Below are 26,461 nucleotides of genomic sequence, written 5' to 3'. Positions count from 1 at the left end.
GCCATTCCGTCAGTACAAAGTCATGCTGGACGGCTCACGACAGCTCACTCTCCGCAACCGCAAATTCCTTCGAGCGTTCACTCCAGTCTCCCCTGCCCCCCTGCCGGCATCCCGCACAGCTCCATCGCCACAGACAACACCGCAGCGGATGACCTCGCCAGTGGCTCTGGAGGCATCCGACAGACCTGCTCTGCGAGAGCGCGCTCCACCGACGCCCTCACCATCGTCACAGATGACCACCCCTCCGCTGAGGCGTTCGGCACGAGTGGCCAGGGCAGCGGGTTCGCGTTAGTGTTGTATGATCTAGCCCTCATTAGGGGGTGTACGCATGAACATGCCTGCTGTCTGTACTCGCATTTTGTAGTCAGCATCGCATTATGACCCCCGTTGTTTCATGACATATAGCTGCATTTCGATTCATGTACTCATTGGTAGCTACCGCAACATGACACGGACTACCGTCCTCTGGGAGGGGGCATAGCTGAGGTTCACTCATCGAAAGGGTCACACCGAGATGTGACCGTAACCATGGTAACCGCTTGTTTTGGACCTGAGAGGGTTTTGTGCTAAATTGAATCAGTTGCAAGATACCTATAAGAAACAGGTAGATCCGATGTTTGAAAGTAAAGCCCCAGTCACAAATTTGACGCACCTGTGACATTTCCTGACACCCACGTGACTATTGTATTAACTTTTGTGTTTTGCGATGTTTTGACCTTATGTAAAGTACTGAAAGCTCAAAATGAATGATTAATGTTGTTTAAAGCAGCATATTAATAATTATGTTTGTAAATTATCGATAAGCTGCTTATAGCAGGTCACGTGATTGCTACCAAATTATGTGCTCAGAAAGCATCTTTTCAACTTCGATTTTGAACAATTTTTACCTCCTTTGAGGCCAAATGATGGACGGTTTGAGGCACACGATGAAATGCTGAATCTATTGATGCCAAAATTTGTTCGTTTTTTGCATTTTTAGACTAGTATATCCTGGCTCAAACTTTGACCAGTTTGTGTGTAAACCCTATGGTGAAGGGAAAACTTCACGCCCAGCAGACGTCTTTACAGTGCTGCCAAATCGTGTTTGGTGGGGGTCGATCAGTTGCTTGCCTCCCTGCATTGAATAAACACATGAACTAATAAAGTGTTTGACAAATGCTGCTCAGCTAGGAATTTTGATACTTTTTGTGCACTAATGCAAAGCAGTCATATATATAGAACAACTATGCTTTGTTGAGTCGTTTCATGCTCTATTTTTACTTAGCACACACCCTAAGAAACAAAATAATTGGTATAAAATATTGTCATGTTTTGTCATTCGCGCGCCATAATTGCATTCAACAGTCTTCTGTAATGTTTTGCGTGTTATTTTCTTTCAATAATAGGATAATGTGAACTATCATTTATATCTTTTTCCAACAGCATCATTATTTATAATTTAATAAGGCAGCTTTTGACATGAATACTAGACAAAATTTGATAAAAAGAAGCAAAATCTTTAACATGCTATAGTTCTTTTACTGTTTACAAGTTTATTTGCAAACATTTTCTGATCGGAGGTGCCACTGGCGATGAAGCTTAGTGAAATCGGTTTTTACGTAGTTGGTAAAAATACTTATGAATTGTCAGGGCTGTCTCATCCCTATCTCCGTAACGTGTCGTGTGCGACCAATGACGTCACGGCATTGCGGCGTTCTGATTGGGCGGCAGCTCCGAATCGCCCGACTGGTGGTCCCCGCTCGACAAGCGCACGTGCGCCGACTATAGGCATTTGTAGTGGCATTGACGGCAGAAAAAAAAGTGAGTTAATGCAGAGCTCTGAATATACTTGAATAGTGTCTAAGCCGTTGGTAATACGTAAAAACGTCAGATAGGTTTCTTGTTTGTCTTGATTTGAGCTTTAAGATGATATGATTTTTACCTTAGTGTCGAGTCTGGCAGCTATGTGGGAGAGTCCTAAAGTTGGGTCATTTTCCATAGAATTGCATTACAGCCGTCCGACGCTTCGTACCTGTGACGTCACGGAAATCGCTGCTTTGGCCTAATGAGCATACCTTCTATATAGGGCCTTGATGAATTGTAAACTACAAACACTTGTAATTACAAGTTTTTAGTGAAACAGGCCTCTGGTCTATGTGTATCGCTCATGATGTACACAGTGCAGCAAAAAGTAAAAATGCGTAATTTGTGCAATTTAACGCAGTCCGTCAAGCAAACACAAAGATGTTTCTGCACGTCTGAGGGCTTGCACCCGAGGGAAACTCCAAAGAAGATAACAATTCAAAGAACCGTTAATAAACTCAAAACAGAGGGCATGGTTCAATGATAAACACGACAGAAAATAAAATTGGTAAGCGAACCCCGGAAACCGGAAAGGTGATTTGTGGGCGCCACACCCCCGGAGCTCAACGTCGTACTGCATTCTTCCTCTGGGGCTATGCAAAGTCCGAGGTCCATGAGGAGAGTCCCCAGGATATTCTGCGGCTGAAGGATGCCATTGGAAGCTGCTTTGGTTCCATTTCCTTAGGAATGTGGTGCGTCCGCGCCATCGCCAACTTTAGGCTCTGGTGCTGGAGCGCATCCGTCGCCGAGGAGGTCATTTTGAGCATCTTGTCTAAAAGAAGTGTGAGAGTCAAAGGAAAAGTGCATGTGACTGATGCTATACATGGATGAAAACTTCAGATTTGGCTGTTTAATATGGTACTTGGCAACCGTATGTAACACGAAACCATTTCCTGTAGTTTCATTTATTTTCGGTCACACGGCTATGAATCACCCGGTATATCATTCATAGTGGCTGTAAGCTGAAGTGTGTGTGTGTGGGCACCGCTCTCACCCAACTGAAACTGTGAGCTCTGGTGTGTGTGGTGGGCACCGCTCTCACCCATGTGAAGCTGTGAGCTGTGGTGTGTGTGGAGGGCACCGCTCTCACCCATGTGAAGCCGATGCAGCCGATGGCGTCGCTGAGAATGTCGGCGCAGATGGCTGGGTACGAGTTGCCCGTGGGGAAGTAGGCGTGAAACTGGGGCGAGTGCCAGTGCGTCACACCGGGCATGATGACCCGCTCCACGTCGTCCATGACTTCCCGCCAGCTCTCGCCCTCTTCGGGAGCCTGGTCAGGGATCAGGGCGCGCAGGTAGCCCGGCTGTACCGTGGGCAGCACCCGTCTGTAACACAGACACCACCCGTCTGTAACACAGACACCACCCGTCTGTAACACAGACACCACCCGTCTGTAACACAGCGAGTCACTGTAACACAGACACCACCCGTCTGTAACACAGAGAGTCACCGTCTGTAACACAGACACCACCCGTCTGTAACACAGACACCACCCGTCTGTAACACAGAGAGCCACCCGTCTGTAACACAGAGAGCCACCCGTCTGTAACACAGACACCACCCGTCTGTAACACAGAGAGCCACCCGTCTGTAACACAGAGAGCCACCCGTCTGTAACACAGACACCACCCGTCTGTAACACAGACACCACCCGTCTGTAACACAGACACCACCCGTCTGTAACACAGAGAGCCACCCGTCTGTAACACAGCGAGTCACTGTAACACAGACACCACCCGTCTGTAACACAGACACCACCCGTCTGTAACACAGACACCACCCGTCTGTAACACAGCGAGTCACTGTAACACAGACAACACCCGTCTGTAACACAGAGAGTCACCGCCTGTTACAAAGACACCACCCGTCTGTAACACAGACACCACCCGTCTGTAACACAGAGAGCCACCCGTCTGTAACACAGAGAGCCACCCGTCTGTAACACAGACACCACCCGTCTGTAACACAGACACCACCCGTCTGTAACACAGAGAGCCACCCGTCTGTAACACAGACACCACCCGTCTGTAACACAGCGAGTCACTGTAACACAGACAACACCCGTCTGTAACACAGAGAGTCACCGCCTGTTACAAAGACACCACCTGTCTGTAACACAGACACCACCCGTCTGTAACACAGACACCACCCGTCTGTAACACAGAGAGCCACCCGTCTGTAACACAGAGAGCCACCCGTCTGTAACACAGACACCACCCGTCTGTAACACAGACACCACCCGTCTGTAACACAGACACCACCCGTCTGTAACACAGACACCACCCGTCTGTAACACAGAGAGCCACCCGTCTGTAACACAGACACCACCCGTCTGTAACACAGCGAGTCACTGTAACACAGACACCACCCGTCTCTAACACAGAGAGTCGCCGGCTGTAACACAGGGAGTCACCGTCCGTAACACAGGGAGCCACCGTCTAAACCACAGACACCACCCATGGGTAACACAGAGTCACCGTTTGTAACACAAACACCACCCGTCTGTAACACAGACACCACCCATATGTAAGACTAGTAGTGTCAATCGGTTACCGAAAAATTCGGTTACCGAAAAGATGTGCTGGCCGATTAGGTAGTCGGTTGGTCACGCCCCCCCCCCCCCCAATCGGACATTTTCGGTCACCCTGTCAGTGAAACCATTTTCAAAAAAGAGAAAGCATTCCATTTTGCCTAGTTAAAATGAACTTTATTGGGATGTTAATGATAAGAGTTGCAACATTTCCCCCAAACTGGTTACCGGCACCACAAAGTTTTTATGGGATACCGGCATGCTACCACACCCCAAACAAAACAAAAAAACATCGGCAAACTAAATGACCTGGTATTGTTGATTCTAGCTTACCCCTTCAAAAGATATCACATTTTGGCAACTTCAGTAACCATCCCACCCAGCAGGCAGCAGCAACCCTTAATCCAAAACGTTAGCGATGCTTCCAGTTCCAGCACTCTCGGCCAGTTTCACGTAGGTACTTGTAATTTTGTTACCTCCACCCTCTCTGACCTGGTGACGCCCCTGGAAGTTGCAATCAATTACTTCCAAATGCCGCACTTTTGTCTGCATATATTTTGTTTGTGGCAGATTCAGTAAGCAAAATCACTGAAAGCCCATTATTACATGGACGTAGGCAAGGACGTAGGTACTTGTCGAACTTCATGCGATTACTAGGTTGAGCCTTCTCCTCATTTGACCCTAGCACAGCCTCGGCTGTTATGAACGGATTATTCGCATGTCCGGCCACAACGTCCGACTTGCATTTTTGATAACTCCTAGCCTTTTATCAGTGCAAGCTACATAGAAGCGTGTTAGTATTACATGCAAGGCAGTACACATCAGTGTTAAGCTTTAGATTAACTGTAGTGTATTGCTCTGCCTTGATGCTCTATTGCTCTGTCACGGATCGGTGAGGTCACGGCTTGCCGTGACGTCAGCGCGTATGTGTACTGCCGCCGCGTCTGCCCTGGGGCACGGTGGGGTCGGCCGCGGGCCGGTTGGGGCCGCGGGCCGGCAGTGTGCTGGGTGAGCCAATACAGTACAGACCAGTTCGTTACAGTGGCGACGAGAATCACTGGACTTGAAGAGGAGGTGGAACATTTGGCACAAGTATGGTACATGGAGCGTTGGGTGAGTTTGATCCGGGCAATGAAGGAATCGGAAGTTACTTGGAACGGTTTGATTTTTACTGTGAGGCAAATGGGATCTCAGCAGCGGAACGGAAGAAGGCTGTTTTTCTGTCAACTGTAGGCCATGGCACGTTTGATATAATTAAGGATCTGTTACACCCAGTGGGGCTTTCTGATGCGTCCTTGGCCGAAATAAGAGACAGTTTACTTCGGCATTTCAAGCCTCAAAGCGTGGAAATAGCGGAACGGTTCAAATTTTTCAAGCGGACACAACAGTCGAATGAGTCTGTGAGTGAGTATATTGCTACGCTGAGGAAAATGGCCAAGGAATGTAATTTCGGTGACTATTTGAATACGGCGCTCAGGGACCAGCTCGTATGTGGAATGAAAGATGTCAAGTGTCAGCGAGAGCTGTTGAGCAAGTCTGATCTGACATTGGAATCTGCCCTGCAGCAGGCCAAGGCCATGGAGGCGGTGCAGAGAGAGGCTTCTTGTTTCAGCGGAGAGGTGGCCGCGGCTGCTAACCGGGTGGCCAGTGGGCCGCAGCGGACCATCAGAAGCGCCCAGCCCGGGCACAGGGACGCGCCGACATCAGCTGACTCAGCTAAGTACGGCCGATCGTGCTGGCGCTGTGGCAATCGGCATGGTGGGAAATGCCGATTCGAGTCCGCCAAATGTTACGCATGTGGTCGTCAGGGTCACATTTCAAGATGCTGCCGGCAGCAGGCGTCTTCAGTTCACCACCAGGGAGTGTCTGGAGAGCAGCCTGATGATGACAGCGGCGCGGTGGAGCCGGTCCTGCTGGAGAACTTGTCGACTCCGAGTCAGCCGGTGTATGTGGTTAACCGCGCCCAGGTGAGCTCGCCACCTATTTGGTGCCCTGTTCAGATTTGTAGCACGCAGGTTAACATGGAGTTAGACACGGGCGCTGGTGTCACATTGATTGATGAACACACATACCGTCGTTTTCAAAAGCGTCCGAAGTTGAATAGCAGCCCCGTTAAACTGAGATCGTTTACTGGCAACACAATACCTGTACTGGGTGAATTCAGCACTGACGTGACGTACAATGGTCGGCTGTACAGGCAACTCCCGATCGTGGTCGTCCATGGATCGGCTCCATGCCTCCTGGGTCGGAACTGGCTGGAGAAGATGCAGATCTGCTGGTCTGACGTGCACGCGCTGAGGACTTCACATCTACAACGACTCAAAAGCAAGTATGGCTCTGTGTTTCGTGAGGGGCTGGGCACATTGAAAGGTGTAGAAGTCAGGCTTGATATCGACAGAAGTGTTGTTCCTAAGTTTTTCAAAGCTCGCTCTTTACCATTTGCGTACAAACAGAAGGTTGAGGATCAGTTAGACGCAGACATTGCTAGTGGTGTGCTGGTCCCAGTTAGGAACAGCCGCTGGGCAGCGCCCATTGTACCAGTCGTGCGGCCTGACGGGCGCATTCGTGTCTGTGCGAATTTTAAACTGACTGCAATCAGAGCTGTGAAACTTGACAAGTACCCACTGCCCAAGACAGAAGAAATGTTTGCAAAGCTAGGATCGAAGAAAGTCTGGTCCAAAATTGATTTAGCACAGGCCTACAATCAGGTTAAGATACATAAAGACTCACGAGATATTCTCACCATCAACACTTCTCGTGGGCTCCTGCAGTACACCAGGATGCCATTTGGAGTAAACTGTGCTGTAGGAGTTTTCCAGAGGGAGATAGAGCGCGTTTTGAGCGGCATTCCAGATGTGGTTGTTTACCTTGATGATGTGCTCGTTGGCAGCCAGTCAGAGGAAGAACACTGGAAGGTGCTGGGATCGATCTTCAGTCGACTGGAGGCTGCTGGACTCCGAGTTCGGGAGACCAAGTGCGCGTTCTTTCAAGACAGCGTGGAGTATCTGGGACATCACATGAGCAGGGATGGAATTCGGCCGACGTCAGACAAGGTGAAGGCTATCGTGGATGCCCCCCGCCCCGCTAATGTGACTGAGCTCAAGTCTTTCCTCGGACTTGTTACATACTACTCGCGATTTATAGCGCAGCGTGCCGAGGTCTTGTCTCCCCTGTATGACCTTTTAAGGGCAGGGGCCAGCTGGACATGGGGGCCTTCACAAGAGAAGAGTTTTAATTCTGTGAAAGACGCTCTGGCCTCCCACACTTTGTTGGTTCATTTTGATCCAGAAAAACAGCTGATTCTTACCACCGATGCATCATGCAGGGGGGTCGCTGCAGTATTGGCTCATCTCGATGATAATGGTGTAGAGGCGCCGATCGCTTTCGCTTCTAGAAGATTGTCTGTAGCAGAGCAAAAGTACAGTCAAATTGAGCGTGAGGGCTTGGCGGTCATCATGGGAGTAACCAAGTTCCACCAGTATCTGTGCGGGGTAACTCGACCATTCTTCCTCGTCACGGATCATAAGCCGCTCTTCAAGTTGTTTGGGCAACATGAGGCGTTGCCTGAGATGGCGTCTGGGCGAATCAGGCGCTGGGCTCTCAAACTGTCTGGTTATAATTACCGCATTCAGTTCAAGCGAACACATGAGATTGCCAATGCCGATGCGCTGAGCAGGCTGCCCAGTCCTTACATTGAAGGAGCGCAGCCGGAGGAACTGGTTCTTCATGCAGATGAGGACTGGTCTGGTGCTGAGGTCGGGGAAGCAGGTCCTCAGCCTGAAGAGTTGGAGCTGTTGACAGCGCAAAGCTGGTTAGATGCGAAGCAGGTGGCCAAGCTGACCAGCATGGACCCAGTGTTGTCGAACGTTGTGCGCCTTGTACAGTTTGGAGGGTGGCCCACTCAAATTCCGGAATCGCTCAAATGTTTCGCCCCTAAAAAGGATGAACTGTCACTGACGGCTGGGGTTCTGCTATGGGGTCATCGTGTTGTGATTCCAGATGCTGCCCGCAGAGCTGTGCTGATGGAGCTGCACGTCGGACATCCGGGCATCGGCAAGATGAAGGCGTTGGCGAGGAGCGTCGTCTGGTGGCCCGGCATCGACCAGGATGTGGAAGCAGTCGTCGGAGGGTGCACTGCGTGCCAGGAGAGTCGTGACTCGCCACCGCATCGTGAGTTACATCCGTGGCCGTGGCCCACGAAACCCTGGTCCCGCATTCACGCGGATTTTGCCGAGCCAGAGAAGGGGAAGTATGTGTTGGTAGTTGTTGACAGTCATTCTAAGTGGATAGAGGCAGAAGTCATGTACAGTACCGCATCGGCTCCGACGATCAATAAATTCCGGGCTATGTTTGCGAGATGGGGATTGCCGGATATGATCTGCACTGATAATGGGACAACTTTTACCTCGACTGAATTTCAACAATTCTTGAGAGAGAACGGCATTGTGCATCGCACGATAGAGCCCCGTCACAGCCAGGGTAATGGTCTCGCAGAGCGAGCCGTCAAGGAGGTAAAGTTGGCCTTACAAAGGGAGTCTGATAGCGGCGGACCGTGGGACCTGAGACTCACCAGATGGCTGATGAGACAGCGCACAACACCTCATTCAACAACCATGGTGACACCCGCTGAACTAATGATGGGTCGCAGGCTTCGCACACGGCTAGATCTGTTGTTTCCAGATATAGGCAAGACAGTCCTTCAGCAGCAAAACAGACAGAGGGCGTACTTTGACCGAACGGCTCAGTGTCGGCAAATGCTGGTTGGCGATGCGGTGTTCGCGAGAAATTACGCTGTTGGGTTGCAGTGGCTGCCTGGGGTGATCGTCGGCACCGATGGCCCGGTGTCTTACGTGGTCCGTTTGTTTGATGGCAGGCTTTGGAGACGGCATGGTGACCAGCTGAGGAGGCGGCAGTCAGCTGAGCCGATCAGTCCGCCGGAGGCGGCGTCACGGGAGGTCCGGCGGCCGTCGTCCGATGCTGCTGTCCAGCCCGGGCGACCAGGTGGAGCGTCTCAGGGGACTGCACCGCCGGCACCGCTGTCGTCCGCCGTGCAGCCGTCGCAGTCGCGGCTGGGGGCGCTCACTCAGCAGCCGCCTCCGCCCAATGTTCGGTCGTCGCCGACGCGGCCGGGGGTACCGGCTCAATCGTCGCATCGGCCGTCGCCCGTCTCCGCCCCGTCGTCACTCGAGCCGGGTGGGCCGCCGCAGCCGTCGGCGGACGTTTGGCCGTCGTCCGCTCCGGGAACGTGTCCGGCGCCGAGCTCACCGGATGGGACTGGGCCTCATCCAGAGGTGGCGACATCTGTGGAGCGGACATTGCGGCGCTCGACTCGAACGCGGAGAGCGCCTGAGCTATATCAGGCAGGGAGTGGGATGTGATGGCCTGTTACCTGTACTAGTGTTACGAGGAAGTGCTTAGTTAAGGAAGGGGGAGTGTAGTGTATTGCTCTGCCTTGATGCTCTATTGCTCTGTCACGGATCGGTGAGGTCACGGCTTGCCGTGACGTCAGCGCGTATGTGTACTGCCGCCGCGTCTGCCCTGGGGCACGGTGGGGTCGGCCGCGGGCCGGTTGGGGCCGCGGGCCGGCAGTGTGCTGGGTGAGCCAATACAGTACAGACCAGTTCGTTACATTAACCCTCTTGACTGACATTGAACAATGCCCGAAAGTGAAGCGAAATTGAAACGAAAGTGAAGCAAAGATCATTGAATAATTGCATGCTGGTTTTGTGAGTGTGAGTGCCAGGCTTTTATTTCCAATTTTCATAAACTTTTTCGAGGGTATGAGGGTAGGAGAATGATCGGTTTCGGAACGTGTCACCAAATGCTCCCTTTTACCCTAAACATTGCCGTAAATAAAAAAATATATAAAAAACAAAGGCAAAACACCTCTCCAAATTTCTTTACATTGAATTTCCATATCCAGAGGCATCTTTTGGCAATTTTTTTGTCAAAAATTGAATGGCCACATTTTGAAAATCAAAAATCAGAAATGTGTTATTTAAGAAAATGTTGAGGTTTTGAAAATTTTCAAAATATTTTCATTGATTAACTTTCTGCAGTCAATGAGGATTCCAATGATATCATAATAAGGTAAGTTACTGGCCATATTTTTATATAATATGAGACAAAAAGAGGGTTACTCTGAGCGTTTTGAAAATGCCACTGGCTATAACTCGTAAACCGTTTGTAGTATAACGCTGAAAATAGGAGATTAAGAATCTACGGTACAGATAACCCCCTAGACGCAATTTCATCAAAATCTGAGAGGTAGGGTGTTATGGCTTGGTCGATCTGTCATGTCATCGACCCCAACTGTCAAATAGTGATTGTCCTGATAGTCAAAACTCTTGCTTCTTTCCCACCTTGCATATTTTCTGCAGTGTGCCTATGCCAGGCTTGAAGCAGCACCATGTGAATGAACCGCAAGTAAGGTTTAGGTACGCTCCCTTTTAATCTAATTCCATTGGCTTCGTTGTTCAGCATTTTCTGTTAGCATGCACCCACACACTAGTTGGAACATAAAAGCGCCAGTTTTGTATTAGGTACAGCCCTCTGCAAACTGCGTGGTAGGTATTCTTTTTTCGACAAAACCGGGAATAACGCGAATACTATGCTATTGGCCACTCGGAAATCGTAACAGTAAGACGTGCGAGACTCCGCACCTTAGATTGGGCTTATTTTGGTATACATTTTCCAGCTAGTTTGGCAACAATACAAGAAAGTTTTTATCTGCCCCCAAAACAAACTTTTGCATTTTGTTGCTACACTAGTTGTATAATTCGTTCAGTGATAGAACCAATCGAAGGAGTGGAGCATGGCGCATCTTTATGCAATGAGATCCGACCGACCGATAACTTAGTCTTTGAGTTATTCTGGTTTTGTCGAAAAAAAGAATACCTACCACGCAGTCTGCAGAGGGCTGTACTTAATTGGACTTGCCGAAAATCCAGAAAAAAACATCTAAGAGTTATTTTAGATAATATTTCATGAAGCCTTTACCTGCCTTTACCTAGGTGTTATTTCTTTTTTTTATTACCTGAAATAATTATTGAACACTTGTTTTCAATAGCTGTAAGGTGCTCTCCTAATGACCAGGTAAGATTGATTTGAAAGGGATGTGACAATGCAACATGGTGCATTTTCTGAAGCTGTCAAGCTCATGATGATGAAGGAACAATTGGTACCTATGATTAGTATTCTGTACCAGAGTGCAAACCTCTACTTATGATGGCAAATGATAAAACCATTACAGATTTTCAAAGGCTTCACCACTTTCAATGTTGCTGGGCATCCTTTGCATGATTTTTACAGGCTAGACTGCTTATCAGAATGTAAGATTAAGGATTTTGAATTTTATATTTGAGTATTCAAGAATTAAGATTCAGCTTGAAGTCTCACAGCCGTGGCCACAGCCGTAGCCGTGTTCTTGGAGATATTTGCAGCCGCCCCCCACCCACAGCCGTGGGGCTGCAGCCAGCCGAGGCTGCAGCCGGCCGGTGCAGACCTCTACAAAATATGTACGACGACATTGACAACAATATCAATCCAAATTACTCGCTCTATCAACTTAATAAAAAGGTACTAAGCCAAACTGGCATATGTTCATGACGTAGTATGGAAGCATTGTGGTACGGCTCTCGCGAGATTAAGCGGTAGGTTTTGCACTTTTACATTTCCGGTTATATGTATCTCAGAAACCGATCAATCTACGATGAAGCCATTTTACACGATCATGGCCGGCTTGTGAACCAACAAGTCAATCGCATCTTCAACACTTAAAAGCTCAAGACGACGAAGATATAGCCCTAAGTACACTAAATTTTCTAGGTGCAAAACCTACCGCTAAAACCCGCGAGACCTGTACTTCGTCGATAACATTTTTTTTTTTTTGGGGGGGGGGGGGGTCAAAAAGATATGTTTGCCCCCACCCTGGAAGATGGGGGGCGCCGTGCCCCCGCTACCCCTCCCTCTCCCCCGCTTCCGCCGGCACTGATTTGTTGACCTTCCCATTATAAGTCGATGGGGAAAAATTCAACTGCATTATTTTTAACTGAAATGTGTCGCAATGGCCAGCAGTTATGCCATGAATGACATCATTCATGACGAACCTTGACTGCCTTGAAGTCCTGTTTGCTTCCGGCGCCAGTGACAGGGCTGTCCTTCACTCCCCTCGCCCTCCCTGCACCGGGGCCCGTAGGTTGGGATCCCTCAGCCGTGAGCAGGCAGGGGCCAGCTCACGGCTCACCCTTGGTTGCAGTAACAGTTGGCACCCACCTTTCCCTAATATTCTGCAGGTAGTCGGCGACGTAGTCGATCATTTCCTTTCCAGCCTGTCGGAACTGCTCGTGGTCCATGACTTTTGATGACTCTGTCTGCTTTTCTGAATGTTCGGCCTGGCTCCTGCGAAAGATAGATGGATAGATCGATAGATAGATTAATCGAAGAGAGAGAGAGAGAGAGAGAGAGAGAGAGAGAGAGAGAGAGAGAGAGAGAGAGAGAGAGAGAGAGAGAGAGGAGAGAGAGAGGGAGGGAGGGAGAGAGAGACGAGCTGCAATTATACCAATAGTAGTTCAAAGACGAAGGTTATTTAAGGTAGTCTCTTTTGAAAGTACCCATCGGTGCACAGAGGAGTGGACGCTTCCTATCCCGCCCGCGTCTGAGCATTTATATTGTTATAAAATCTTACGGATGTTGCACTACATGCACAAGACAAGGGTTATCGAGAAACAAGGGAGGTTGAGATACGAATTTTATCTGATACGGTAGAAGAGGGAGACGGGACACTTCTTCGAGCAAAAGCTAATTGGATTAACCCGGCGGCCGCTGGGCCTCCGCGCCACCCGCCGGCCGCTGGGGGGGGGGGGGCATATAGTTGCCCCCCTTTACTTCTGCTACGATATCGTCGCAACGCGACAAGATAGAGAAGCAAAACGTTGCACACATCTTCCTGAATATCTAGCCGAGGGCTGTGTCCAAATGTGGTGTCGATTTCATTTGAAATGACGTCACAGTGACGTCATAAGTCAAATTATAGATTTGCGACTCTCAGTTTCCTCACGATATATCAGATATATGGGACCGAATATAAAGGGCCGATTATTGGTCAGGAACTAGATGGAAGTGTACTTAGATGTTTTAGGATGACAGCAGGTGCTATCTAGTTCATTTACAGTTGAGTTTCATGCTCAGCGACATCAGAAACGGTCCGTATCGGAAAACGACAATATTTTATGACGTCACTGTGACGTCATCTTAAGTGCTACAACCACCAAATTTTGCTAAAACATTGCCTAGGTATTCATTTGAAGCTATGCCAAGTTTCACGTTCGTAGCTCATCAGGTTTTGGAGATATTCCGCAAAACGTAGGTAAAGGGGGGCAGCTTTATGCCCCCCCCCATCGGCTCGTGGGTTAAAATAGATATATGTTGCGGGCCAAGTGCGAAGTCTAGTCCATTCGCGAATGGCCTAGTCCAAGTGCGATAACGCACTTGGACTAGGCCGTTTGCGAATGGACTAGTCCATGTGCGTTATTGCAGTTGGCCTAGGCCGTTTGCGAATGGACGGGCGTTTATGCTCCCAGTCCAAGTGCGAAGTCAGGCCAAGTGCGAAATATCCAGCAAAGTGACGTCAACTTGGCAAGTCAACTTGGCATGTGCACTGCAAAGTCCCGTGTGAAATGATGCGTGCAAAGTATTGGTAGCTCAACCGGAAAATGCTTACACAGTCATGCTGAGGTCGCCTCTTCTTTACCTCACCCCACCCTTGCGTTCAACCCTTGGAAACATTGTCTGACGATGAATTTCATGAGCCTTGCAATGTAATGGTGAAGTGAAACAAACTCAACTCAAGAACACACTGATCCAGTGCGACACATTTATTACTGCAGGCCACCCCTTTATGACATCTACTGATGCATGTCACTCCAGCCTTGATACATTTACACCGTCCAGTACACATCTTTCGGCACTTGCATGTAAACATGCATTGTCCCCCGCAGTCGTTGACATGAGCCGGGCACACTCGCGTATTGTTGAATGCAATGCAACACAACAGTTTTTCGAACACTCACCGCACCGCACTCACCACACACAAGCCGCACCGTCCCGGTACACCACACCTGAGCAGAATGAATCGAGCGCCACAAACTCGACCAAGGTCAGGTCGGGTCATCAGCGGGGAGCCCGGAGCACGGTACTAATGGTCTCCGCACACCACGCAACTCTCTGCTGTTCGAAGGTCACGGGGATATTTGACCTCCCCAGATCCAGATTGGTAGCCGAAGCCTGGCCAGCGGCAACACGTTGCTATAATTTCCGCGTTGTGCAGGGTTCAGCGGAAAGTCGCATCCCGAATGGACCGTGTGTGGAGACCTTAACCCAGAGTTGCGCCAGCTCGCAGATCTGCTCCGGAGAACAAACTAAACACATAGACGCAGTGGCGTCGCCACGGATTATCGACTAGGGGATCTGGTCGGACGGTCAGTCAAAGTAATCCCCACTAAATACTGAAAACTCCTCGGATTTAGACAATTTTATTTTGAGAATGCACCAAAATCGTTTTTAAAATATTTTATTTTATTCTTGATCGATTTTCGTGGCCAAAAGTGTGTGTGGGGGGGAGGGGGGGGGGGGGGGTCCGGACCCCTCCAACCCCCCGTCGGCGACGCCCCTGCATCGACCAGCGGTCCCCCATTCATTCGGAATCGTACCCCAATCCGAGGATCCATGCTTCCGGCGGCGAAGTGCAACGCCACAAACCCGTCCGTTCGCAAACGGCCTAGGCCATTCGCGAATGGCCGGCCATTCGCAAACGGACTAGTCCGTTTGCAAACGGACCGCCATTCGCAAACGGCCTAGTCCATTCGCGAATGGACTAGTCCGTTCGCAAACGGACTAGCCTTCGCACTTGGCCCGTAACATATATGTATACCACTTTCATATAATCAAGTAAAGTAACCGTACTCTCATAGTTAATATCCAAAATCGTAAGAAAAAGGCCTGATAATTCCGAGGAGCTTTCGGCTTACGCCTTCTTCAACTCGCTCTACTTTATTTTCCTTTTTGGCGCAAACACATTGAAATTCAAATCGATAGCAGCTGCAGTTAGGCACAGGCACTTCTCCAAAGGGTTCCATAACATTACATAGGAGTATTATAAAACATAATTATATAATACATTACCAAATATAATAGATAAAATTACAGAATATTTCCTTACATAGGCTGCAGAGTACAAATACATTCACAATGAAACTAATACTGCCTGATTAAACATTTTCCCATCGTCATTTTAGTGTCTAAAAATGCCAGAACCCCGGTATCAGTGGTGATGCGGTCGGTTTGACGTAAAGTTCGCTGGTGTAGGCCCCAGATTCTGCGATCGTCATTTTAGTGTCATTTTAGTGTCTTTTAGTGTCTTTAGTTTCTGGCATTTTTAGACACTAAAATGACGATCGCAGAATCTGGGGCCTACACCAGCGAACTTTACGTCAAACCGACCGCATCACCAGTGATCATACATTTTGAGTCAGCCCTCCCGATGAAAACGAAGAAAAATACTTTGAGATCACAGATGCTAAGGGCCTTTAGAGTCTCCTCTCCTGGCCTCCCCAGAGCACGAAGCATGAAATTGATTGAAACCCTGTTCCTGACGAACGGATACCCGCCCCATTTGGTGACTCGAGTAAAAAGAGAGGTATTAAGGGACAGAGGTACAAAGAAACCTAATGTTTCTCAGCCCGAGCCTGTGTACCTGGCTCTCCCCTTCGTCGACGATGACCTCTGTCGGAAAGCGGAGGGCATCCTGAAAACCAGTGGGCTTAACGTACGGGTGGCATGGAAAGGTGGCCCTAACCTACGACACAAGCTGGTACGCTCTGCTTTCCTCCCTACACCCTGCCCTGGAGGAGGGAGGCAGTGCCAATGCTGCGAGGCGGGGCTACGGGGAAAATGCCACACCAAAAACGTCATTTACCGGATGGACTGCGGATTGTGCGGAAACGACGAGTCATTTTATGTAGGTGAGACTCGCCGCTCAGTCAGACTCAGGTACAACGAGCACATTCGTGACGCCAAAAACGTAAAACAAGACACCCCTTTTGGCCTCCATCAAACAAAACATCCTGATGTTCAACTGAACAGCAGCAACGTCTCCATTCAAATTCTGCATGTGTCAAGAGACGGCCCAGACCGAAAGATCTGGGAATCCATCTACATTTGAGATCTAAAACCAACTCTGAACACTCAAACCTCCTCCTGGCCCCTGATTCGTACTTGAGTCTGAGTGGCGATTCGACTGGCTAGTTGTGACATCGTGTGTATGTGTTTTTTTTTCGAGTGGTATTGTATGTACGTGTTTTTGTGTTTTTGTTTTGTAAATCTTCAGGTTATGGTAAAATTCGTATTGAATTAGGTAGAACTGTCACTGAATTATGTATTTGTTTAACGCAGGCTTGCCTTGTTCTGGGAAAATGTTTAATCAGGCAGTATTAGTTTCATTGTGAATGTATTTGTACTCTGCAGCCTATGTAAGGAAATATTCTGTAATTTTATCTATTATATTTGGTAATGTATTATATAATTATGTTTTATAATACTCCTATGTAATGTTATGGAACCCTTTGGAGAAGTGCCTGTGCCTAACTGCAGCTGCTATCGATTTGAATTTCAATGTGTTTGCGCCAAAAAGGAAAATAGAGTAGAGCGAGTTGAAGAAGGCGTAAGCCGAAAGCTCCTCGGAATTATCAGGCCTTTTTCTTACGATTTTGGATATTAACTATGAGAGTACGGTTACTTTACTTGATTATATGTTTAAGCATGTCTCTCAAAACAGTGCTAACAGCAATTCAGACTAATATACCACTTTCCTCAAATAAGCTTTTTTTCTACAGTTTTATGAATTTGTATGCTTCAAATGATCGGAAAAAAAGCTTATGATTACAAAAGGATTAAAAAAAATCATATAGGAAGAACAATTTTACATCTATGATAGATGCTAAACTCTTTGCAGCGAAAGCTTACTACGCGTTGACCAACCATATTGCATAGTTCAAACCAGCTGCATGCTGATTGGCTGACAATTAGCCTCTGCCACAGGTGGCTGCATTCTTGGCATTCTTTCCTAAGGCACTAAATTCCTGGGCAAGGGAATTATTTCGAAACGAGGAGTAGAATATCTTTGCCTAGGGTGATCGTTGGGACGTAAAACCAAGTGATTTAGGCTAGTCTCAGCTCAAGCTACAAAACGGTTATGTCAGTTTAAAACCCCATGTCAGGAGTGGTATGGTATATTTCCTCCCGCAGTTTCCGCAAGTATCGAAACGCTGGCGCTAAGCGCGGCCGTTTTTGTCACATTTTATCATACATTTTTTACACATGCTGTCAAAATTTCAGACCACTTAACCCGGCACCGCCTGGGCTATTTCCGTACCCACATCAGCCTGGGGGGGGGGGGGTCGGATCCGACCCCCCCCCTGTTATCTCGAGAACCAATGGTCGTATCGAGCCCCGCGAGGCGGCGTTCGAAAGGTCTCTACGAGACCTTCCCAAAGCACTCTTAAGATTTTAAGATTGAGGTCAACTTTCGGGTCAAGGTGAGGTCAAAGGTCAAATTCAGGGGTTTTGCATGATTAGGCTTACGGACAGCGGAATCGATAGCTGCTGCTCGAAACTCACCACAAATGACCTCAAAGACCTAGTGAAGGTACCATGTGCGTATAGGGGTCATACTAAGTACGGGTCAAGGTCAGGTCAGGTCACGAAAGGTCACGGTTTTCACTTTCTGCTACATGGGCGTGCGACACATGTTTTATGGCTTATTTTTCACGCCAAATCCGATGGTAATGGTTATATGTGACCCCAAGTCACTGTGCTGGTGATAAGTGTGCATTGAAAGCATAAAAAATCGTTTATACCATACATAACTAAACGAGGGCTAAGAAAAAAAGTCAATTTTTCAACTTTTTATTTTTGACATAAAAATGCACTTTTCTAGACGAGCTTTGTCCCAGGAATCTAGTGGTGCCATTTGTTTTCACATGCGATGTTCAGAAGTGCCTCTAATTCGCGAAAATGCTTATGACGTCACCATGCGCTATGCATGTTGGAGCTATTTTTTACAATTTGGGGGTCAAAAATCAAGATAGAAAGTTGAAATTTGGGACATCTAATGTTCTAATAGAGCTCTATAACATATATTCCGGTTTTTTGAAATTCTCAAAATCTTGGATTTTATTAGCTGTTTTCCAAAAAATATAGTTTTTTTTGAATTTTTAGGGGTGAAAAACGCATTTTATGGAAAATCCGAGATAGCCATTTTAAAGAACTTGTTGAGCTGCGTGTTTTGATGTTCTTAATTTGCAATTTGCTTAAAACCTCGATTTTTGGCGATTTTTTAAACATTTACCATTTTTTGACTGAAAACGCCATGTAGTTACATCACTAAAATCGATATATTTCAGAAATTTTTGAAATTTTTTTCTTAAAAATTGCACAGGAGACGTCAAATTGATGAAGGAGAAGGTATGCGAAGTTTCAAGTTGATAGCGCAAGCGGTTCATGAGTTATTCAAGAAAAACGGAGGGGGGGGTCGGATCCGACCCCCCAGGCGGTCGCGGGTTAAAGGGACCCTCCCACCTTAACATTAGTTTTGAGTTGAGATAGCCAAGTTTGCGGCCAGGCTCAGAAACCACCATTTATCCTGGTCGCAACCCCCGCAGCTTTATAGTGTTCAAGAAATTTCTTCCCTTTACTTGCAGGGTGGGACCAGCGTAGTCCCTATCTCTTAACACTAACGGACTCTGATGACGTCATCAAGCCCATTGACCGCGCGTTATAAAATAAAAGTCTTAAATTTCAAAAACGGGCGAATATTTTTCGATGAAATTTGGTAGATGTTCATTTTCGCTCTTTCTGATTCACGGTACACCACTTTTATGCCAATTCATTAACTTTTTTAAGGTGGGAGGGTCCCTTTAAAGGAACTATCCCACCTTCTAAAATGTTGTTAAAACCGTTAAGTTGTGCCCGACTTTATAGATTGGATGACCAGGAACACGGTTCTGGCATTTATTTTTCATTAAACATCTTAGGCTTCCCATATTCCAAACACAAACTTTCAAATATGTGACGTCACAGCCCAAAATTACCTCCTTCCCCAGGCCACATTACTGTCATAAAGCTGATTCTTTTTACTCTGTAGGCACCACAACAAAGTTCAGACCAAGTTTTAAGCGATTTTTCAACGAACAAACCCATTTAAATCAGAATGGATAAATGAGGTGACGTCACACTAACGGTCGCTCCATGTTGAAGATAGGGCCTTGCGCAAGGCCCATTTTCAAATGAAGGGAACGAATTTCTTCAACACCAAGAGGCCGCGGGGGTTGCAACCTAGATAGATAGTGGTTTCTGAACCTCGCCGCAAACTTGGCTATCTCAACTCAAACCCCATGTTAAAGGTGGGATAGTCCCTTTAAGCGCAGGTCACCAGGTCAGATCAAGTGACATCACCTCAAAATAAGTAAGTGACGGATCGTTTTAAAACTTACAGCAATTCATAAATGCAGCATTATGTACAAAGTGTTTATAAAAACTATGTGGTGCATAATTTTTATATTGGTGACCTAAAATCAAGTGAATTTTGCGATCTTTTTTTTCTTTTCTTTTTCTAAATAGTCCACCATCCATTAACAGATGGCCAGGAGTGTAGTGACCTCAAACTAAGTGTTCCAGAGTACGGCAGAATGCATGAAACAGGTTAAAACAGGTAGGAACTTACAGAACAGAATCTAAGGAATATGGAGATGTGCACAAACCTCCAGATCAAGGTCAAGGTCATGCTCAAAATTGACCTGAAACTTCGCACTTTTTCGTATATCTTGTACACTAATTTCCAAAATGTTTAGAAATATTCTGTAGGATATCAGGCACCTATGTATGTATGTATTTACGATCATGGGCGATCCACACATGGCGTGGCGATTACTGCCCAGAGTCTGAGTCGGGTATAAGCATGCAGGAACAGAGACTAGTCGAACAACAACAACACACACACACACGCACACACATGTGCTACGATTTCTAACGTACCGTGTATTTATATATTACAAGACGAGTGCCTAATTCAGGTCATCACGAAGGTCTATCGTTTTTCCACAGAGACTTGACAGCGCGTGCGAATTTAGAGGGAGGCAGCTGTGAGAGTTCGGGAGGTAGGTCGTTTAGGAGCGCGGCGGCACGGTAACTGAAACGCCGCTTACCGGTTTCTAGTCTGGGACGCTGGAGCTGGAGAAGGTTATCCTGACGTGTATTTCTATTCCTGGTTAAGGAGTCCCGGTTTTTGGCAAACATAGAGGCAAGTGCTACCGGTTCGCCGTAGTGTATCGCCTTACGTGCAGTGGCCATGGTTTGAAGTTTGTACATAAATTCGGGCGGCATCCAGTTAAGTTTCTCGCGCAGGTCAGTGACGTGTCGAATTTGCGGCGGCCAAAAATAACTCGAGTAGCGAAGTTCAAGATCTTTTGGAGTCGATTCAGGTTCTTTTTTTGTACCATTTCCGTAAACTGAGAGGCAGTAATTTACTCGGGAGATGACTAGAGATGTGACAATGGTTTTGACGCTATTTGACAACCTATTTGTGGTGCATGTTACGATAAATGGCTGCCCCAAGTTCAAGGTCGGGCAAGAGTGTCCTTGCTAGAGGCTATTTCACTTACTCAAGTCAGCCATAATAATTCAGCCATTTTTGCTATCCTGACGCTCTAAATGGATGCTTAGAGCAAAATGGATGCCAGATTCGTGATCAGCGGCTACAAATTCACCATATAACACCTTCCGTGTGTCAAGGTCAACCAAAGGTCATTCGAGGTCACATGAGGTCAACATAAGACTTGATAATTTCTAAACAAAATATATGTCATTCGACGCGTCTTAACAAGGCGAATGCGTTGGTACGGGGACCCGCAATTGCTACTGTACACGAACCCCAACTCTAGCCGTCTGTCCTGTCCAGTAACAACCGATAACATTGATATCGACCGCCGGTCCCTGTACAAGAGCAGCTGAGGTTTTCTCTGCGTGCCCTCTGACAGCTTATCCTTGCTCCCTGTGGGGTTGCTGGGACAATTTACTCAGGGTCGCTGTACAGTGGCAACTGCGGGTCCCCGTACCGCTGCCTTAGCTCTACAGCCATTTTTGTTGAAGCTATTTGCGAAAAACTAAAATTCCACCTCGGGGTCGTTGACCTGACCTCTGCCCTCAGATCACTATTTTTTTTGTATTTTCACCTAAGTCATATTCTACACAACCGTGCTCGAAATTTGTCTTCAGCTCTAAAACTCTATTTTTGTCAGCTGTTTGAAGTTCACGGCTGTGACGTAGAAATTTGCCGTGCAAGGGTCTAGGAAAATTAGCCCTGTGACGTCATCAATAGGGCTGGGTCCAATTTTTTAATTCAGGAGATGTAAAATTGATGGGGGAAAAGGTACTGAAAGTTTGGCGCCTCTACCGCAAAGCGCTCGGGAGCTATCGCAAATATTCGTCAGGGGGGGGGGGAGTAAATATTGTCCCCCGGGCCCGCCAGGGCTAGGGACCGGTTAGTAGGGTGCCGTGCACAAGCTAGTTGGAGGTACCCCCTCGCAACTTCGCACGTGCAAGGCCCACCCTCTCGCTCGCTCCGTTGGTCGCCCCATAAGGTGTTTTACTGGTGAGATATCAATGGAAATGAAACCCACGACTTAAGTGTAATAATGAACAGCTTGAACGGTTGCCTAGAAGACATTTGAGGTCTAAGGAAAGGCATGATAATCTATTTTATTTCAGGGATTGTTAAGGCGAAAATTTTCCAAAACTGACGGGCAGTAGCTGCTGGGACCGCACCTGGAGCGATGGGCAGCAGCTGCTGGGACCGCACCTGGAGCGATGGGCAGTAGCTGCTGGGACCGCACCTGGAGCGATGGGCAGCAGCTGCTGGGACCGCACCTGGAGCGATGGGCAGTAGCTGCTGGGACCGCACCTGGAGCGATGGGCAGCAGCTGCTGGGACCGCACCTGGAGCGATGGGCAGCAGCTGCTGGGACCGCACCTGGAGCGATGGGCAGCAGCTGCTGGGACCGCACCTGGAGCGATGGGCAGTAGCTGCTGGGACCGCACCTGGAGCGATGGGCAGCAGCTGCTGGGACCGCACCTGGAGCGATGGGCAGCAGCTGCTGGGACCGCACCTGGAGCGATGGGCAGCAGCTGCTGGGACCGCACCTGGAGTGATGGGCAGCAGCTGCTGGGACCGCACCTGGAGCGATGGGCAGCAGCTGCTGGGACCTCACCTGGAGCGATGGGCAGAAGCTGCTGGGGTCCGCTCCGACAGACGGGTGCGCTCGGTGGACGGCGCGTGGTCTGACGCCGCGGCGGCGGTCAGACGCCAAGTGGGCCGGCCCGCCCCTCGGGCGCGCCACAGGTGGCCCAGTCCCGGTCACCGGCACGCCCTCTGCCCAGCCGTCTCGGCAGATCGTTACAGTCGGCGCCACCACCGGCACGCCGTCTGCCCAGCCGTCTCGGCAGATCGTTACAGTCGGCGCCACCACCGGCACGCCGTCTGCCCAGCCGTCTCTGTAGATCGTTACGGTCGGCGCGATCGATGGCCGGGAGCCGCGCGCCGCGGCCGCTGCCAGCCGCGCCAGATACTCGCTGATTGTGTCAGTCAGTCAGTCACTGGAGACAACATTATCTCTGCCGACCGGCTGCTCTTTCCACCACCTGTAGGCAACGCACAAACAGTCCTCGGCTCCCAGCAGCCTCCTGGCAAACATATGTTTTTCGTGATGTGTCTTTTCCCCGGCCTTGACGAAGTCCGTGGGGCGCCGGGTAAGGGGAGTGGAGGGGGCACCTGGTTCCCTGAGAAAATTGTGCGGAGCAAAAGTATATGGTTGCCTTTCCATGATTTGCGGCATATGCTTTTGGTGCAAGTATTGTATTATATTATTCTCTGGTGATGATGAATTGGGGTTTTTGGGCGCCCGGACTACAGCGGTCATCAGCGGCCATTGTATTATTCTCTGCGGTCATCAGCGGCCATTGTATTATTCTCTGCGGTCATCAGCGGCCATTGTATTATTCTCTGCGGTCATCAGCGGCCATTGTATTATTCTCTGCATGGATTTCCTCTGCTTGGATTATCTCTAGAGACCCCAGGTGCACTATAGTATACATGGTTTCAGACCCGACTAAATGTTCGTGAATTGATTCCGAGATCGCATCGACAATGCTCATACGTTAGAGCCGTCCAATTGCAGCTACCTGGTGCCAAAAACACACCTCTCATTTAAAAAGCCGCCTTTTGGCCTGTCGGCTCGGCAGACACTTGAAGGCGAGGCTCTCCATGTTTTTTTTTAAGTGAGTATGAACGGTAATGGGTTTCACTCTGGGTCGAGGAATATCCAAGCGTTTATACACTTCATACATCATGCGGGCTAAAATGACTGCTCAGGACGCAAACATTTCGAACGATACTTCTAGGCTTAAAGGGACTGTCCCACCTTTGCATTAGTTCTGAGTTGAGATAGCCAAGTTGGCGGCCAGGTTCAGAAACCACAATATATCCTGGTCGCAATATCCTCAGTTTCGTGGTGTTAAAGAAATTCGTTCCCTTCATTTGAAAAGTGGGCCTTAGCTAAGGCCCTATCTCTTAACTATTAACGGCCATTTGATGACGTCAATTACTCATTTGCCTTTTGAACGCCTGTCACACATTCAAGTGAAGTATCACTTGATTTACGAATAAGCCAATCAGAGACACTTTGGTTATTGTATGAGCCGCGTCATATTTGAGAGCAAATATATTTGCTGCCAAATTTCCCCTCACATTGACATGAAGTAAATCCTTCATTACGTCACAGATTCGATATAAATGACGTCACGATGAAATATAAAAGTCGCAATATCTCAAAAAGTTTGCGATGAAAACGCGTAAAAACTTGCAGAATTCGTCAAAATATCATGAGTAACATTTCCGAATCCTAAACGGTACTTTTTTGAAGGTGGGATAGTCCCTTTAACAATGCAGAGATCTAGCACAGAACCAGAAGAAAAAGTACTCGTTCTGACCCGCTGGCTTAGAGAGTGGTCGTCTAAAAACTCGGAGAGCCGGCGATGGGTGGGGTCGCTATTGTCCTTCAGCCAGTCACAGTTTAAATCCCTACAGATGACCAGGGGTGTCCCAGCATAATTGACGAAGAGGTGCTGAACTTGAGCCTCAAGGTCGCTGAAGTTGTCTTGTAGAGCGCCAGCGGTATGCCGTGGTGGTCGATATAACGATCCGATGAGGAGCTGCCGGCCTCGCTCGAGCCCAAGCATGGCCCACTTTGACTCGAGTTTGCTGGCGGGGTTTCCAGTACCGGGTACGTTCAGACTCGATGAAGAGAGTCCGGTCTTGACGAGGATGGCGACGCCGCCGTAGCCCCCGTCGGGTCGGTCTGCTCGACTGATGACGAAGCCGGGGACCACGTGGGACCACGGTAGACGGCCGCAGCCGGGGCTCCGAGAGTAGCATAACGTCGAAATTTTGGTGTTGTAGCATGGCTGTTAAATCAAGGAGTTTTGGCTTCAAAATCTGAATATTGAGCGCGCCAATGCGTATGCTGCCCGACCACGCCCGCTCCCTGCGGCCCCTCTTCCCACGCGCACCGCGCCTCACGGGTCTGCCTCCTCTAGCCTGTGACCGCCGCTGCGCTTCTCGGCCAGCGGGCGAGGACGCCGGCCGGACGGCGCCTGGGGCGACGTGACGTCATGGGTCAGGGCCGGCGCGGCGGGAGGCGGCCGGGAAGCGCATTTACAAACTGTATACACGCCTTCGGAGCGCCAATCATATTGCACCAGCCGCTGGCGTGACGTCGGCCATGACGTCAGAGAAGGGGCGGAGCGAAGTTGGTTAGCCAGCTGTTTTCACAGCGCGGCGGGCGGCGCAGTGCGGCGGGCGGCGCAGTGCGGCGAGCGCGCGATTTTGTTTGTAAACAATCGTTGCCAAGGCCGTATTGGTATAGATGGTTGCAGCGTGATTGATTTTGATTGTTTGATTGATGTGATGCGACGAGTATCATGGATGAGGATACTTACGATAGCATAATTGGTTAACACAGTTGCCTGCAAAGTTTGAATGTCAATCAAACCGATCGTCCATCAAGTGCCTGTGGCCAAGTGGCTATGATCCTCGCATATCACTTAGAGGAGCCGAGTTCGATTCTTGGGGCGGCGAGTTTTTCTCATGAGCTCCGACGTCTAATTGAACGGTTTTACGTAAGCCTATAAGTAATATAAAGCAAACCCCTCTTATTGACGAACGCGGTTGGCGGCTCACACGCATGTTGCAGGTCAGAGTGGGTGGTATGAAACGACGCGTCTCGACCGTCTCCGTGTTGTTTGCTAGGTGTGCGCGCTGTCAGTGCACGGGTTTTGTGCATTTCGCCGAAAATCATTCTGGATTCTAATGAAATCGGACGTCTAAATAGGCCGACTCGGCGGCGCTCTGAACGGCAGACGGCTTAAAAGATCAACTTGAAACTTATACGCCCGTCTAGCGGCATCGATTTTGGCGAGGCACTTTTCGGATCTTCGGCATTTTGGAGCATAGTTAGAGATCCGAAAAGTGCCTCGCCAAAATCGATGCCGCTAGACGGGCGTATAAGTTTCAAGTTGATCTTTTAAGCCGTCTGCCGTTCAGAGCGCCGCCGAGTCGGCCTATTTAGACGTCCGATTTCATTAGAATCCAGAATGATTTTCGGCGAAATGCACAAAACCCGTGCACTGACAGCGCGCACACCTAGCAAACAACACGGAGACGGTCGAGACGCCTCGTTTCATACCACCCACTCTGACCTGCAACATGCGTGTGAGCCGCCAACCGCGTTCGTCAATAAGAGGGGTTTGCTTTATATTACTTATAGCTTACGTAAAACCGTTCAATTAGACGTTGGAAATGGGAAAAACTCGCTGCCCCGAGAATCGAACTCGGCTCCTCTAGGTGATATGCCAGGATCATAGCCACTTGGCCACAGGCGATTGGTGGACGATCGGTCTGATTGACATTCAAACTTTGCAGGCA

The 26,461-nt window shown here is 48.7% G+C and overlaps 1 protein-coding gene across 1 annotated transcript in view; it reads right to left on the bottom strand.

Moving 5' to 3' along the window:
- Positions 1-22,773, bottom strand: part of LOC122393935 (aromatic-L-amino-acid decarboxylase-like) — an 88,844-nt gene extending 66,071 nt beyond the window's left edge. Inside the window, exons 1-3 of the mRNA XM_043390414.1 lie at positions 22,692-22,773; positions 12,647-12,772; positions 2,933-3,167 (exon numbers count right to left, since the gene is read on the bottom strand). Coding sequence (XP_043246349.1) covers positions 2,933-3,167; positions 12,647-12,726 — 315 coding nt within the window. The 5' untranslated portion in view covers positions 12,727-12,772; positions 22,692-22,773. The remainder of the gene's footprint in view (positions 1-2,932; positions 3,168-12,646; positions 12,773-22,691) is intronic.
- Positions 22,774-26,461: the final 3,688 nt, after the last annotated feature.

The sequence above is a fragment of the Amphibalanus amphitrite genome, unplaced genomic scaffold, assembly GCF_019059575.1.
Source record: "Amphibalanus amphitrite isolate SeventyFive unplaced genomic scaffold, NRLGWU_Aamphi_draft 000564F_arrow, whole genome shotgun sequence".
In the NCBI taxonomy this organism is placed as follows: domain Eukaryota; kingdom Metazoa; phylum Arthropoda; class Thecostraca; order Balanomorpha; family Balanidae; genus Amphibalanus; species Amphibalanus amphitrite.
The sequence above is the reverse complement of the archived record's forward strand: the minus strand, read 5'-3'. Positions and strand labels throughout refer to the sequence as shown.